Source organism: Xiphias gladius, chromosome 10, assembly GCF_016859285.1.
Source record: "Xiphias gladius isolate SHS-SW01 ecotype Sanya breed wild chromosome 10, ASM1685928v1, whole genome shotgun sequence".
In the NCBI taxonomy this organism is placed as follows: Eukaryota; Metazoa; Chordata; class Actinopteri; order Istiophoriformes; family Xiphiidae; genus Xiphias; species Xiphias gladius.
This window is the reverse complement of record NC_053409.1, coordinates 385,313-402,378: the sequence shown is the minus strand read 5'-3', so window position 1 is coordinate 402,378 and position 17,066 is coordinate 385,313. Positions and strand designations below refer to the sequence as shown.

At 39.2% G+C, this 17,066-nt stretch overlaps 1 protein-coding gene across 14 annotated transcripts in view; it reads left to right on the top strand.

The window, feature by feature from the left end:
- The window catches only part of atp10d (ATPase phospholipid transporting 10D), a 72,783-nt gene that overhangs the window by 29,365 nt on the left and 26,352 nt on the right, over nt 1-17,066 (top strand). For all 14 annotated transcript variants that reach the window (XM_040137944.1, XM_040137943.1, XM_040137933.1 and 11 more), the window contains 5 exons: nt 426-532; nt 10,771-10,902; nt 11,159-11,271; nt 12,203-12,455; nt 15,269-15,486. In XM_040137944.1, coding sequence (XP_039993878.1) covers nt 426-532; nt 10,771-10,902; nt 11,159-11,271; nt 12,203-12,455; nt 15,269-15,486 — 823 coding nt within the window. The remainder of the gene's footprint in view (nt 1-425; nt 533-10,770; nt 10,903-11,158; nt 11,272-12,202; nt 12,456-15,268; nt 15,487-17,066) is intronic.

Below are 17,066 nucleotides of genomic sequence, written 5' to 3'. Positions count from 1 at the left end.
ATGCAGGCTGTTCTTTTTTGTTGCTGCTGTCTTGCAATATATTTGTCTTCATTTAGGAGTGAAAAAGTTGAAATCACATCATCGCATTTTCTCAGGAGGACAACAGCGAAATCACAGGGTCACATTAGATAGCTAGATGTTGGAGGGAAAACAATTATTTGAGAGTGCACTTTCTCTTAACTTCCACAAAACAAAGCAGTAGAACCTGCTTCAAACCATTACACTGCCTCGTGTTATGGGACAAACACATAGTTGTCTCAATGTGTTGAGGGGTAAAAACTGGATCACCTTGTACAGCTGAGCCTTGCTATTGCTTCTTGTGTGTGTGTGTGTGTGTGTGTGTGTGTGTGTGTGTGTGTGTGTGTGTGTGTGTGTGTGTGTGTGTGTGTGTGTGTGTGTGTGTGTGTGTGTGTATTGTTCCACAGGGAGCACTCCAGTGGGGTTCGTATCGGCCTTCATAACAGCAACCTCCTGTTAAGGAGCTGCACCATCCGCAACACCGAGACTGTGGTGGGGATCGTGGTCTATGCTGGTAGGAGCACAGCATCACTTACAACACATTTGACTTATAGCAGTTACATTCTCCTAACTGCTCACTGCAATCTGAGTTTCCAGTTTGAGGGATACTATCAAATATTTGAAAGATTTTTTCAAATATGAAAAAAATTTCATATCAGAAATCATGCAGGTGTCCTCCTGAGGTGCTTTAAAATTGAACACAAATGAATGTCTGACTGGCTTAATTCATGAAAATATGTCCCCCAGGACTGTTTGTGCAGTCTGTTCACCACAAACAGCCAATGTAATGACTGTACAAAAAACAACTCCAAACTCACGAGGAACACCAGTTGTTTCTGTTATGGTGCTCCATTTTCTCTCTCCCCCTTTCCTCATTTCCATACTTTCGTGAACTGGAGTCAACTTGTGTAGAAATACCTTTGCCTCACTTTCAAGATGACTTGCATCTTTGCATTGATTTCATGTGCAATTGAGCAACTCTGTTTGCTGTGCGTTCAGTCTTAACACACCTTTATAGTGCTTTTGTTACCTGGATTATGATACATATTTATCTGTGAGGAAGTGAATGTGGAACAGTATCAGAAGAACTAAAATGACAAGCACTGAAAGCAAGGATACATTTGCAAGAACAGGTGTACTGAAACACTTAAAACAATAGCAACAATTGTTTGACTCAATATATTTTACCAAAATTAACAAACTAATGTATTAAAGTGCGCACAAGAAACCACTGAATAACCTGAGTTCAGTCTTTAGGTGTTCACTCTGTAGATGGATCGATGGGGTCCAGTTATATGTGTATAATAGTCCATCCTATCGCACAAGACAGCGAGGAAGGACGTTCATTTTCAGAAGGCAACAATCTGTACAGTGCTTCTTTTAGGTTCTGTAGTTTGGCTCACCATCGGGTCAACTGGGGCATCTTTACTGTTCAGAGGATGCTGTCCTTGGTGCTGGTCTCTAAATCCTCCATTTACAAAAAAAAACAAAAAAACATTTGGATTCAACATACAGTTACCAACACAGGTCATATCTAAATTAGACTTAGCATGAAATATCAGCAAGCATCAATACAGCTAAAAGTTCAAAATTGTATTTTCAGTAATATTCACTATGAAAAATAACCTTGAGTTAAGGTTGACTTAAGGGAACTGCTTAACAAATTACATTTTTATTAGCAGTTGGCTTACTTTTTTTTTTTACTCATCAATGAATGGTTTATGTCACTGCATCTTCCTACAGAACAGCATTGCTGGGTTTCAGCCTGCATATACGTTCTTCAGCCTGAGAATGCTTGAGCAGCTACAATTCCTGTAAATAGACCCTTACTATATATATATATATATTTATATATTTATTTTTTATTTTTGTGTGTGTGTGTGTGTGTGTGCTTTATTGACAAAGTTTTTTTCTGTTTTATTCATGCTTTCTAATTCTTTATTGGTGGCCAATGTTCTTTATTGAACATATATAGCCTAGTTATACATGTACACATGTAAATTATGTAGCCCCGCTAGCTAATTTACAACCTGTCTCCCTGTTAAAATGAACCAAGGTAATAACTCGATTACAAATCTTGTGTTAGTGACATGGAGATAAAAGCTTTTCAAACATATGAATATGCTAGGGAAGATGACCTCGACCTTGCTAAGATGAGCATGTGAATAGCTTTGATTCTGTATAAATAACTTTAGCTGTTGCTGCTCTCCATCCATGGTCAATCTTCTCCTTCTTCACATCGTAGTTTATACCAACCGAACACATAGTATCCCTACACTTGCAGAGTTTGCACTGGACTACAAGGGTCTTACATCTGGCCCCACCCACATCAGACCATACCCCATTCTGCTTGCTGCAGTGAGGGTCACTTGGTTGCGAGAGCACCAAGATGGCAGACTGTCAAGTTAGAAGCCCGTGGTTATCTAGCAAAGACTACATCTGCTGATTGGCTCAACAACAAGTCATCTGATTGCCTCACCTATGCTTCTCGAGCAGTGGCCACACTTTCATATGTGAAGCTCAAGTTCTCATGGTGAGTTCCAGCATGACCCTCTGTCAGTGACTAGAATTTGTGTGAATCACGAGTTGCTCAGTGACGTCTCCAGGCCAGAGAAAAAATGGAGAGCAACACAGAATCGCAAGGCATCTATGCTGAGGGATCTTTTGACTTGGAGGTCTTTTCCCCTCCAGAGTCCATCAATTCGAACCGTTGGCTCCAGCCCCATTAATGCCTGAAGCTGGAGCTCTCTGAGCCGAGGCAGTGCACATGCAAGAGAGGATGGGGGTAGTCTCTGAGTGGTAACTTAACGTTAGTTAGAAGGCTAATGTTAGCGAACATTCAGTATGGGTGGGGCCTCCTCCCTCTGATTAGAGGGTGTTAACATTCTTTTTTTAATATAAATTTCATGACCTAAAAAAGTCCCAAATGGTTACTCCATGAGAGCATTGGCCTTGCAAGGTTCAGGATGATTTAAAACAGTATTGAGCCAATTTCAAATTGACGACTTTTATAACTTTGGTAATACATGTCAACATCAACATCGGCACTGATGTGTTTCATCACAGTAGAGTCATATCATTTATTTTACAGCTCAAAAACATGTCTAAGTTTGCAGTACCTCTTTTTAATATCCTAATCCTCATAATAACCTTTGCAGCCTGTCATCACTTACATTTTTAATTATTTGTAATATCCATGGAATTAGTTCTCTTGCAAATAAGAAAATAAAAATATTGAATAATTTTGCTATAATAAAATAAAATCACTAAAATTCCAGCAATTGTTTTATACTCACTACAACAAAAAAAAAAAAAGTGTATGTATTTTTATGGGCAGAACACCACCGTCATGGATCCCGAAGGGCGATTTATCCTCATAAATATAACAATGAACAACAGGCCAATCACAACTGGTAACGTTTATGGCCCCAACACAGATAACCCATCCTTTTTTCCTAATTATTTTCTTCTATTTCAAACATTTCCAATGGCCCAGTTGTAATAGGACATGAGTTTAATACAGTCATTGACCCATCGGTAGACCTAACTAACATTTCGAAGCAATACGTGACAGTCTACAGAAACAATAAAACAGTTCAGGAATAATTTTGGTCTCAGCGTTAGTTGGTGATTGCACCACCCATCTGCTAGAGAATATTCATTCTTCTCACCCGTTCACCATTCATATTCATGTATTGATTTCTTCCTCACAATCAATTAAATTACAGTCCTGGTTAAAATGAATGGCACCCCTGAATTTTAAGTAAAGAATTTAGAATATCTTAAGGAGTAAATTAAAATTAGCCAATTTTGTATAATCAGAATATATTAATAAACTACCGAAGTTTACTGACCAAAATAAAATTAAAAAAAAAAAAAAAAAAAAACTTGCTCTCTGATATTTGGTTGCAGAACCATTGGCAACAATGGCAGCCCCTAAACATTTCTTGTAGCCTTCTAGAAGCTTTTTATACCTGTCCACTGGTAGTTTCTGCCACTCTTCCACTGCTATGCATTCAAGCTCTTTTAAATTTACAGGAATCCTTTTTCCAGGGGCAGATTCCAGCTCTCTCCAAAGGGTTTCAATGGGATTTAGGTCAGGACTTATTGCTGGTCAGTTTAAAACAGTCCATCTTTTCCTTTTCAGCCATCCTTTTGTGCTGCTGGATGTGTGCTTTGGGTCCTTGTCCTGCTGAAAGACCCAAGACTTTCGACTCAAACCTAGATTTCTGATACTGGGTAACACATTTTGCTCTACAATGCCTTGGTAATCTTCTGTTTTCATCATTCCTTTGATACAGTCAGTGTCTCCAGTAACAGATGCAGCAAAGCAGCCCCATAATATGATAGAACCTCCCCAATGTTTTACTGTAGGTAGGCTGTTCTTTTCCTTATGGGCTTCATTTTGTCGCCTATAAACAACCTGAAGCACTGCAGAGAGAGAGAGACTTCTTTTTTTTTGGTTTAATCTGTCCATTATCCCCATCCCAACTGTGCTGTATCATGGGAAATTTTGCACTTTTTGTCTTTTGCTTCTTTGACTTTTTTTTTTTTTCTTTCTGTCCTGGTGTCCTCCTTGGCGCCTTAGAGCCCTACTTGGTTTTGGTGTAGTTGGTACATAATTGAAACCACCAGGCTGACACCACCACCACTGAGATCAGCCTGGAGCTCTTAGCTGTTGCTTATTTTTTGGTGTTTTTCCACAATCTGCACCAACCTTGGCAGCTTTCTTTCTTTCTATTATTTCTTAGCAAGCATTCCTGATAGCATTATGACTGTTTAACTTCTTTAACTTGACAACACAAACTGTTGAAAAAGGGTTTCAAGATCTTGCTGATTGCTTTGCATTTTTGATGAATTGTGTTGTTTTTTTTTAAATTTGTTTTCTGATGCTCTTAGACAGCTCTCTTCACAATTCTGGAAAAAGGAAACTGAAATCAGCAGCACCTTTTTTAAGTAAAAAAACCATTCATTTTTTAAAATTTAATGTCCATTCATTGAAAAAACAGCTGAGTTGCACAGTTGATTTTTTTTTTTTTTTTTTTTTTTTAAGAAAGAAAAAGATTCATCAAAAGGATGCCAATAATTGTGTCGAGCGTACATTCTATGTCCCTACTTTTTATTTCACAAGCATGAAATAGCATGAAAACATTTTGTTGTTTTTTGTTGTTCTCTCGTTTGTTTATTTTTTTAAAATTATTGATTATACAAAATTTGCATTTTATTTTTATTTCTGAAGATATTCTAAATTCTGTACATAAAATTCAGCACTGCCAATAATTTCAACCTGAACTGTGTATCAAATATTTCAGACTCAAAGATCCACTTCATCATCTGGATCATGCCCCGTAACATTTACGTGGACCAGTAACTGTGCATAAAACTGTCACCAGATGGCGCTTTAACACATCTCTTCTCAAGCACCCTGAAGAGAAAAGAGAGTGGGCATCCTGCCTAGAAATAAATGATTCCCCAAATTCATCAGCATGTCACGTGGGAAATAGGGAAAACTATACTAAGAGGAAAAATATATCCACACATCTCAAACAGATCTTCCTTAATAACACCCTGGTTTCATTCTTCCACCTTATCCAGCGATCGGCATCAGGAATACAAAAGTTTTGGAATATCTACAAATTAGGTCATCCATCCAAACAATATTCAATAATATGGCCACCATCTTAGACCTTCCTTCAACTTCAGACTTAACATCCCTTCGCCAAAAAAACTCTCTCCAAAATATAAAATAAAATAAAATATAATAAATAGTAAAATAAATATACAGAATAATATCTAAATCTGACTAAATGTTATGCATACCATCAATAAAATGGGAGCTACACTTGCCGACTTCTGCAATTAAATCTGAAAAAACATCATCTTCATAAAAAATCTCAACCTACAACTTATAAAAGTATATGATTTTCCATAGAGTTCACTTCACTGGGCAAACAATGTTTGAAATAGGGTTGATATCTTAAATCTGTCTGCATTCCACACAAAATAGCCTGGGGAGCTACACTGACGCTGCCTGGTACTGCAAACCCATTAAACAGTTTTGGAAAGAGGTCACTGAGTTATTATCCGTAGTCCTTGCCCCATCCCACTATCCTTCCAACTTTGCTTACTACGAGACATATCTGCAGTCAGCTTGAACAAAAAGAACAGTAGATTTCTCCTTGTGGCACTAAGTACTGCCAAGACAATTATCCTCATTAATTGGAAATCAAGGTATACCATACATATTATACACTGGAGAAACTTGCTCATAGATTACATCTCATATGGAAAATTTATGCACCTCCATCAAACACAATTCCGCCTGGTCATCCATCACTGATTTCCTACAATCCCCATCCCGTTCGTCCTGTTATTTTTTTTGCCTGATTACCAATCATAATTTGAACACATATGTATGCATTTTTTTTTGTTTTCCCTGAACCTTCCTCTTTCCCACTGTCATGCCTTTTGTCTTGCTATAAAAAATGTATAAACAAGCAGAACTCTCAAACTCCCAGCCTATCTCCTTGTAGCAGCCATTCTAATGAGATTGCATTTAGCAGCCAGACAAGCTAACACAGAGAGAGAGAACAGGAAAATATAGAGCCTGTATGGTAGGCTTATTTCAATTCATGGGATCCTTATCACAATCATCATGATGTACAGTGTGACAAGAAAAATATGCTGAGATGTCTAATGTGTGTTCTGATAATGTAATATAATATAATATAATATAATACAGTCAGGTGATTGGGAGCAGGTGGCTGCCATGAGTATAGTATACAGTCTATACATGATACCAATCATTTGGTTATGTCATTCTCTGAGCTGTGTAATCTGGACATGTCTAATTATCTAGGGAAAAAAATCAAAGTTAAAAAATCTTTTCATTGTTTTTTCCATCATTATATTCCCCAGAGAAATTTCTCTGATGTTGGAAAACAGTGACATTGCTACGACTAACTCTGGTTTGGCTAGAAACCCACAGGTAGATTACTTAATCCACTTTTTTGGAGGCAAGACTTAAAGTGAACATCCTTGAAATTGTGCTAATAATCCCTCATTGTACATGAGAGCAGTGTGTGCACAAATATTGTAATAAATCAAATTATTTTTATTTTTTATTTATTTTTATTGTAACTATGTCTAAGTGAACAACAGTCAGGTGCAATAACATCCCAGAGCATTGTCATCATTGTTAGGTTGCTAGGCAACCATTAAAAACGCTACACAGAAGTGTATTTATGTCCCCTTGAAAACACAAACTGTGTTTTTTACATTTCTGTTTGTATACAGATTAAATAAACAATACCAAATATAAATGAGTGAGCTTTAGATGTTTGTTTCAGAGCCCGACTAACAGTTTCCCCCAGATCCATCTTTATGCCAAGCCAGGATAACTACATCCTGACTCCAGCTCTGTATTTAACACATAGACATGAGAATTATATCTATATTCTCCTCTAACTCTCATAAAAACGAGAATATGTATATTTCCAAAAAAATGTTGAACTGTTCATATTAATGTGTGGTTTAGTTTCATGTGAAGCTGCTGATGCTGGATTAAGTTACATTAGACTAAACTTTACTGTCATTTTACAATCTACCAGTACAACAAAATGCATCCATGTACAGAGTGAACAATAAACTAGTAGGGTATTGAGGCTGTAGTAAAATTCAACCAAACTGTGATATGTACAACAACAGCAAAAAAACTGTACAGTGACAGTACAAGTGAATGCAGTCATTATATTTCAGACGTATAACTATGCCACGGAGCAGTGCAGTTTGGTGAAAGTGTGGTCCATGTAGTGGTACCTCATGTCAGGTGAGATGGACTTGTTTCCACATGACTGAAGTTCCACACTTACTATAGGTTATGTGATGACTCCTGAGCCAGTTCCCTTCACCAACACTGGGTTTTAGAGTTTGGACAGTGGGAGTAAGGCGCTACCTGCTGAAATGAGACAAGGGGGATACAAGGGACAATGGATAGAGGAGAGGGTGAGGAGATGGGTGTACAGTGGGTTTCATAGAGTGTTTTTTTGCTGAAAGAAGCTGCCTGCTGTGACTGCAAAATAATGATATGGGAGCGGCGAGAGTTAACCAAGACAGTACAGTTGTGGGCCAGAGAGCTGAACAATGAGCTGCAACTTGCTATAAAGCTCTATAAAGCTGAGTGGAACTGCAGATTCAGATGATAATTTTATGTAGTTTTATCACTATAAGCGACCCCTTTCACATTGTCACATTGTTTGCACATCGATTATAGCCCCTTTAAGGGAAGCACAAACAGCAGGCCCAAATAGCAAGCCCAGCATCAGTTGGCAGGCAGACATAGTTAGCTACTAGCTGGTGAACGTAGTGGAGAATTTTGCAGCAAGAAGCGAGATATTTCCCTCAGGAGTTGTTAGAGACCAAAAACAGAGTTAAAGGGAGAGTGAATATTGAACTTACATCTACCAGGTGGCCAGAAACACGACTCCAGATGAATGATTAAGTTGCACCATAACTGCTGGATGTCCAAGTATACAATGTTAGATAAAAGGTTTGCCATATCAACTTAAAAGGTGATAATGCGTCAATTGTTTTCACAACTTGTTTTTTCGCTGCTCTCAAGTGGCCAAAAAAATCAGTTATTGTTTTAGTGTTTTATGTTTTAATGTCTCTTTTTTCTTAATGTCAAAAAAAACTAAACAAAAAAACTTTGTTAGTTATTTGGTTGGACTGCAACAGTAGGGTGAGCCCTATATATGCAAATGTCCATGACTGACTGGACGTCTGAGTGAGTGAGTGATAAAGTTATTGACCATTGATCAACCAAATGGTGTGTGACTGACTGCTGACGTTACACCATTGGTCGGTCAGCCAAGTGTTGGAGTTTTCCCCCTTTGGTTGTTGTTCTTTCAAAATGAATTGGCACAAATGGTTTCTATTTCTTCATCAGGGGGGCCTTTACAGGCAGTGATGCCAATTTAATGCCTTTGTCGCTAGATTTACTGAAATTTAAGGCCCCTTTAGCAACTTTTCTTCACAAAAGCACCAAACGACAAATCTAGTTACTTTCTGGACAAGTCTTATCTGCTTTCTGTAGAAGAGAGTCGTCAGTATTGCCCCAAAAGCGCGAGGTGGGGCTTTCCCTCCACAGGCACACCTCTCTATGTGTCTCATTCAACTGACAGTAGTCCTGTTGTGATGCACTGGTTGCTGTAGTTTTATGTAAAAGTTTTAGCAAATTAATGTTAGCTAGCTGAAAAGTCTTGTGCTCAGTGTGTTTAGCCGTTTAGAATTCCCTTTTTTTTTTTCTTGTCTAATTTTCAGTGGGATTGTAGATTCATGTAATTCATAAACATTTAAGGCTGAGAGACATAATATTGGCTGCAAGAAATATTGTGGGCGGTGGATGATAGCGTTTTACCAATGAAGAGCAATGTGTGGATCAGTAGAAGTGTGCAGGCCAAGATTTTTGCCTTAAAATGATCACTTTTTTGTACATTTCTTTGTTTTTCAAATTGTTTAGTTTCTACCCATGCTGGCAGCATGGCTCTAGAGATAGTTATATCAGACGATCGGGTGAAACGGTTGGTCCACCACTTTGGTCCTGAAATACCTCAATGGCATAAAGATCCATAATACACTGGATGGATTCATGTGTATTATGGATCTTTATGACTTTGGTGATCCTCTACTTTTCTGGTTGTGCTATGAAACGGTCAGTTTCAAAGTTTTCACTTATGCAGTGAAATATCTCAGCATCTACTAGTTGGATGGTAATTTTGTACAGACATTCATGGTTAACAGAGAATAAATACTAACGATGCTGGTGATCCCCTGACCACCATGAGGTTGATATTAATGGTCTTTAGGGAAATATACTGAAAACTATTGGATGGATTGTAGTGTTTTTTTGCTACAGACATTCATGTCCTTCTCAGGATAGAATATAATCATTCTGATGATCCCTTAACTTTTCAAATTAGTGTGGCTTCCTTTGGCTTCACTGAGCGTAACATTGGTGACCCTGGATAACTGGTCTCATATACCCTATGCCTCTCCATAGTTGTCCAAAAAGTATTAAAAAAAAACATATCATTGCTGTTGCATTGGGTGACATGTTCCATCATTACCATCAACACACACAGATGCACACACATATACACCCACACACACACACACACACACACAGTAGTTTATTTTAACTCAATGACTTCAACACCCTCTTGCTATGAAAGTTAATAATGGCCATACATATTTTAATCTTATGAGCACATGAATACCAAATTTTCACATTTTACTCTGAAGAGCATTTATCTTCAAATCTTTATGGCCGTAATTTGTTTCCATAAACTAATGATGGAAGTACTTGGTGTGGTTGTTTGGTTCCCAACCTGAATTTGATTAACAACTTCCACACCTAAACAAAATAAATCAAATGGGCAATTGCACCAGTTTGTTTGAAACCAGCACCAGAGTTTAACCAAACAGGTTAGATATGAAAGCATTATTAAAAAATTTTGACAAACCATAAAACAGGATTTGAAATTAGTGTAAGGTGGAGTTGTAAAGGAAGTGCAATATGTTGACCCAAGCATAAAACTAAAAAAATGATGAAAATCAAAACTAGAGTGAAGCTTTATGATCCCCAAGTTATGCAAACTCTGGCTAAATTTTCATTTTTGCTGATGTACTTCCTACAGTATATTGAGCTGTGGTCATGGCTGCGGTCTGTTTTTCTATTACTGTGTGACTTAGGTCATGAGACTAAAGCCATGATGAACAACAGTGGGCCGAGGTATAAGCGCAGCAAGCTGGAGAAGCATCTGAACATAGACATCCTGTGGTGTGTGGTCCTGCTCATCATCATGTGTCTGACTGCTGCTATAGGTGTGTACCGACACTGACCGACACCATACAGCTCTTACCTCACAACAGTATTATCGCAGTGTATAGCAGATACTGTAGAATGACATGTAGACCACTTGTGAGCCAGTATTTCCATGGAAAGCAGTGTGTCCAGCCACCAAAAGCACAGGAACAAAAAGGCAGTAATTGCTCCAGAGACTAAGGGATTCAACCATGTCCAGCTTTAATCTTCAGTGTTAAGAGTGATGAGCTGCTCTGGTGTCTTTGTGTGTTTCAGGTCACGGCCTCTGGCTGAAGAACCTCAAAGACCCTATCTTTGAGGTTGATGGGGAGACGGCTCCTGCCCTGGCTGGATTCTATGTCTTCTGGACTATGATCATTGTGCTGCAGGTATAACGTTAACCATTTCAGTCCGAGGCCAAAAATTGCATTTTCCAAAGCTATTTGAAAATGAATAAACATTAAATGTGAACAGTGTATTTTTAATGGCTTATACAGATGTAGAATTTAGTCTCATACATTTATTATAATTTTGAAGATTTCAGATATGACAGATCATGATAGAACATTAATCCAATTTATCAGTGAAATCTGTAAAATCGTTTCATGAAACTGACAGCAATTATGGGCTTACAACTTCATAACCAAAAAATAACTGCCAAAATTGCAAAAGAGAAACAAAAAACCTCTACTCAAACTAACTTTTACTCTGCTTTTACTGTAGTCAAAGCATGTCATTAACCTTTCTGACTTCATAAATGTCAATGGTCAATACCTCGATTATCATTATTTACAGCAGGATTGCTGCTAATTAATAACATTCAATTAATTTCAGTAACAATAGAGAAGTCTTTAAATACTCTTCTCCCCCGTATGATGATATGATGATTGATGTGGGCAAGTTGCTTCAGATACTGGTCAAATAATGAAATACAATATGTCCAGTTCGGTTAACAGGTTCATGAGTTTGCATTGCGGCTAAAGTGTTCAAAGCTTGTGCGTTGGCACCCCCACTGCATAATCGCAATGGTCCCACTGAAATGAATGAGAGGGTTGTGTTTTTTTGTCTTCTTCTCTCTGAGCCTTGTGTTGATGACTTGGGAGTGAAAAGACAAGTTATCTTGACCTTTATTTGGTTCAACATTTTGAACTATGGGTTACAAAAAAACTTATGTTCTAATTATTCACGTGTGTGCTTCCATGTAACCTTTACTGCACCTGTTACATGTTCAATCAAAGTTGGTCGTTTTAAAGTTTTAGAAGTACTTGTCATGTCCATAAATGCATCGTGCAGAGGGTGTAATCAATTTCTATCCAACAGGTGCTGATTCCCATTTCTCTGTATGTGTCCATTGAGATTGTGAAACTGGGCCAGATCTACTTCATCCACAATGACTTAGCCCTGTACAATGAGCAGTTGGACTACAGGATCCAGTGCCGCGCCCTCAACATTACTGAGGACCTGGGTCAGATCCAGTACCTGTTCTCTGATAAGACAGGAACCCTGACAGAAAACAAGATGGTGTTCCGCCGCTGCAGTATCTATGGGGTTGAATATCCTCATGAGGAAAATGGTAAGAACTGATAATATGGCTGCTGGAATGCTTAGAATTTCATTTACCTCTGTTAGAGACATATTTTCATAGTAGTGACTAATCACCTAATTAGCAGAGGTCCAGCAGGAACCCTTTTTTGATATAAACAAATTAAAATGTAATGTGTTCTCACGGGCAGTATGGTGAGAAGGCTGAAAGAAGGTCTGCATTGGGCTTTGATCGTTGCACTGTATGCAGGCTAGAGATGTCTGCCGGCCCAGGCATATTGCAATGGATCAATATTGGCACAAAAATAAACCCAATCAAATGCTGATCTTTTCCTTACTGTACTCCATTATTTATTGCCCACCTCATTCTGGTAGTGTTGCAAAGCTGCTCTCTTTCATGAAAGCCAAGCTCTACAGAGCCGCATTTCACTGAATATGTAAGTGAAAATGAGAGTATGTGAATGTGAAACATTATTTGAGGCTGGCAAAATATGTGAATTCGCTCAGCGAAGAGCAGTGTAGAAAACAAGCAGGCAGCGCTTTCTCATTTTACCTGACACTGAAAGTCACTTTCATTGCTGAAAATGACAAACATTGCCACTGGCTAATTAAGCTTTAGCCATGTGCAAAAAATATTGATAATGCACATGAAAAAAGCTCATAGATTTTATAAGTCCTGACCCTCTGTCCGCCGCAGCCGTGGCTCCCGCTCGGATTGCTTGTTAGGGCCACATTCCCAGTCTGTGGTGGATGACCTGCAGTCAGAGGAGGCGGAGAAAATTAAGAGATAGATGGCTCTGTGCCAAGCTGCCCCGCGTGTGTATCGTGTGTGTGTGTGTGTGTGTGTGTGTATCGTGTGTGTGTGTGTGTGTGTGTGTGTGTGTGTGTGTGTGTGTGTGTGTGTGTGTGTGCGTGTAGATAGATAGATATAGAAAAGAGAGCTGTGTGAATGTCTTTGTGAATGGCTGACTCGGGCAGTTGTGTAAAGTGCTTTGAGTGGTCGATAAGACTAGAAAAGTGCTATATAAGTGCAGTTCAGTTACCATACATCTGCTCTGCCGGGTGCTCACACTGTCTTCTGATGTTGCGCACGCAGCAGGCTTTCACCGTTCTCATCACCTTTTTGTGCACTACAGAGAGCAGTGTCAGGGAATTCCACTTTTGTCACACTGGCTTTGCAAAGCTGTTTCTCAGGCCTATCTTTCATCAGTTATGGATCCCCTGGATAGCATCCAAGCACATTCCACCAGAGGAATATGGCTTTGTTCAGAGCAATATCAGTGACATTTGCACTGGGGTTTCCTGGTCTTCACCCTGTTCTTTCATTCGTAATTTTTATTCATTATATTCATAGTTATTTGCGGCATGTTTGCTGTTCTTCAATGACTCACTGTGCTCTGGGTGTTGTATCTGATTAGACGTTATTTCGGGATACTTGGACTGGCGCGCTCTCCCTCAGACCTCTTGGTGCATGGAGAGCTGTGTATTTTTCTCCTTACTCTGCTCTATGCTGCACTTACAGTGTGCAACCTTCGCTTCGACCACCGCTTCTCATAGCTGACAGCTTAAGTTATTGCAGTGGCACTCCTTCGAATGAATGCCCACAGTGGTTTTTTCCGTGCCATCGGTGTACTTTGGATGCTCTTTGGTGCACTGTCAACCCGTGACACACTTGCAAGCACTCGTGTGTGTGTGCCCTTATCATACTAGATATAGCTTAAGAAGGCGAAGCCTCTAGGAAATAGGACGTTAGTTACGCATTCCTGATTCTATGAGTATATGCGCAGCCCTCTAAGCTCCAGTTTTATCGCAATTCATACTCAAGGTGAGACCGAGGTGGGGCCCACTTAGTACGAGGGGGGGTGGTCTAAAAGTGATACAATATAATCCGTCTTTGTTGTGTCGAAATTCCTAGCGCTGACAAATTATTTAAGAGGTTAAAGATTTGTCATGTGTATTGTAACAGATAATTTGATGTTGGACCAAACATTAAAGCTGAAACCTAGACATTGAAGCTGGAAATGTATGCTAAGCAGTTTGGCATACATTTCCAAATGGGCATTAAGGAGACTAAGGCGATGATAGCTCACTAGGTTAAAAGCTGAGATCTGGAATCACCGTAAAATCTCTAAAAATAGGTCAAGAAACAGGAGTAGTTGGGCGATCAGATTGATAACAAACCTCCAGATTAGTAACAAGGATTTTGAAGAGAGTAGAAAGGCAACAGTAAAATTATTACCCAAACCATCTACTTCAGATGTAGACGGTTTGGGTAATAATTTTACTGTAGCGGTGTTGGTGTGTTCCTGAAGAGTTACTCTGGTGAGTACATAATCACAAATGATAGAAGTGATGACCAGTGCCCATACATATTAAGTGAAAGTTAAAAGTAAAAATAGTAGATCCTAGACAGCTGCAGTATAATAGTACTTCAACAGTACTAATTGTATTATTGGTTATGATGAATAATACATTCATCAGCGTTACGTCATTACATCTATCATGGATGCACAGCACAGCAGATGTAATGAGCTTTGCTTAATGACATTTACAAAGGACTCTAAAATCAAGGTCTATGTGTCCTCTTCATTAAACTTTCAGTGTAATGTAATTACTATTAGTTTTTTTTTTCTAACTAAGATGACTGTTAGGTAAACTAAGATAAAATTGTGTTGAACCAGTACTTAATGTGTATAATGACAGTAAGGGTGAATATAATATGAATATAATCTAATCATTTCATTATAATTAATCACTGAAACTAACTCAGTGGCATGCTCCAGATCCCTTTGTTCTGTCCTGTGTGTTGTAAATGCTCAGTGTTTGTGTTGCTGTGTGTGTCAGCTCGAAGGCTGGAGGTGTATGAGACGGAGAAGAACAAGGCAGCTGGTCACTCTGTGACTCTGAAGTCGGGCTGCAGTGGTAAATCTCTGAGCTGTCGCTCCCTCAGCTGCAACCGCAGCTCTGTGTCTCTGCACACACTCACTGCTGAGTCAGAAGAGGAGGAGGACCAACTGTCCAGTCACATCCAGCCCAGGACCAGTGCCTTCTGCAGCCGCATGGTCAGACACACATTCACATGCACAGTAGACTCAGTTTCCTTCTGAATTGATAAAGTATCGAGCCATCCATCCATTCAATTTTTTCAGCTTTAATTTGAGTAGGTTTACATCAATGAAGAACTTTTAGAGGGAATAAAGAAATGTGCGTGAGATATAGCCCTTTTACACATAATGCCCGAATCTAAGTCATTGGACACTTGACCACTAAATGTTTGTGGGCAGGAAGGTGTTGTTTAATGTTTGTTGATTCACATAAAAAAGATGACATGTGGCTCAGAGTTGACTGAGAATTGAGAGTTGCCATTTAGATTGAGTTGGAGCTGTCAGCCGGTGTAAGAAGTAAAGAGGCCATGCACATGAAAAAGATAATAATGAGGCTAAAAAAAACCTAGAATCTATCAGAGAGATATCAAATGTAGCCAAAGTCTTATGCGTGAGCAGAAAATCATTTGCATGGTGAAGAAAAACCCCTTTATTGACTGCACTGCAAGTCGACATTGCTCTCCAGGATATAGACGAATACGTTTCCTTGTCAATAATAAAGAGAAGACTTAAGGACCAGAACCTTAGAAGATTCACCACAACATTCAAACCCCTGGCAAACCTAAAAAACAGAAAGGCCCGGCAGTTCACAAAAACACACAAAAAGAAACGAGTAGAGTTCAAGAACAAGGTTCTATGAACTGATGAAACAAAAATCCACCTCAAAATGATAGGAACAGCTCATGACCCAATATGGGTCATGGCTGATGATTTGACTGCTGATGGAAGCAACAGGATGAATGCAGACAGGGTTCGAATTACACTGTGGCTTTTTTTCTTTTTTGGGGGGGGGGGGGGTTTCACTGCCATATGAACCTGTAGACTACAGTGGCTCTAATACACATTTTCACACAAACGCTCTGTGTCAACAGCTGTTGTGTCCAATTCACACAGGCTCCACCTAATACATTGCCACAGTCCCTCTAACAACATCACAATCCATCTAATTTGACAGCAAATACACACAATAATTATGCATTGGTGCACAATACAATACCAAAGCAGCCCACTGCCATCATACGAAAACCCCATTCCTGAACTGTCTGCCCATGTCATTGCATGCGGAAAACCCTCTTTCACATTCAGCAGAGGTGGGGAGAATGGTGTCACTACCATCAGAAATCTTCTTTTCAATCTTTTTCCTTGGTCGTTTCCTTGTAGCCTTCAGTCTCTGCAATGAGTGATTGCTCCTCTGGACAACTGTCCCGTTAGATTTTCCAGGTCTTCTATTTCCTTTTCTGAGAGGCGAATGAGGCTCTCTCTGTTTTGGCCAGAAACACTTATCCAGAGGTTTCTAAAGAGCCACTGTCAGGTAATCGTTTAGTCAAATGATCGCTGACAGCCTGATAGAACGGCAACCTGTTTATCTTTCTTGGGATGGCCACAAGATCAACACCTTTGAACTGCCCTGTGGCGATACCTCGCTCAGCCTTGTCTGCTGTTCTCCCCCTCTCTGTTTCATCATTCAGAACATTTGCTGTATGTGATGGCTTACATCAACAAGACTTTCTGTAACTTGAGGTAAAGATTGCAAAGTT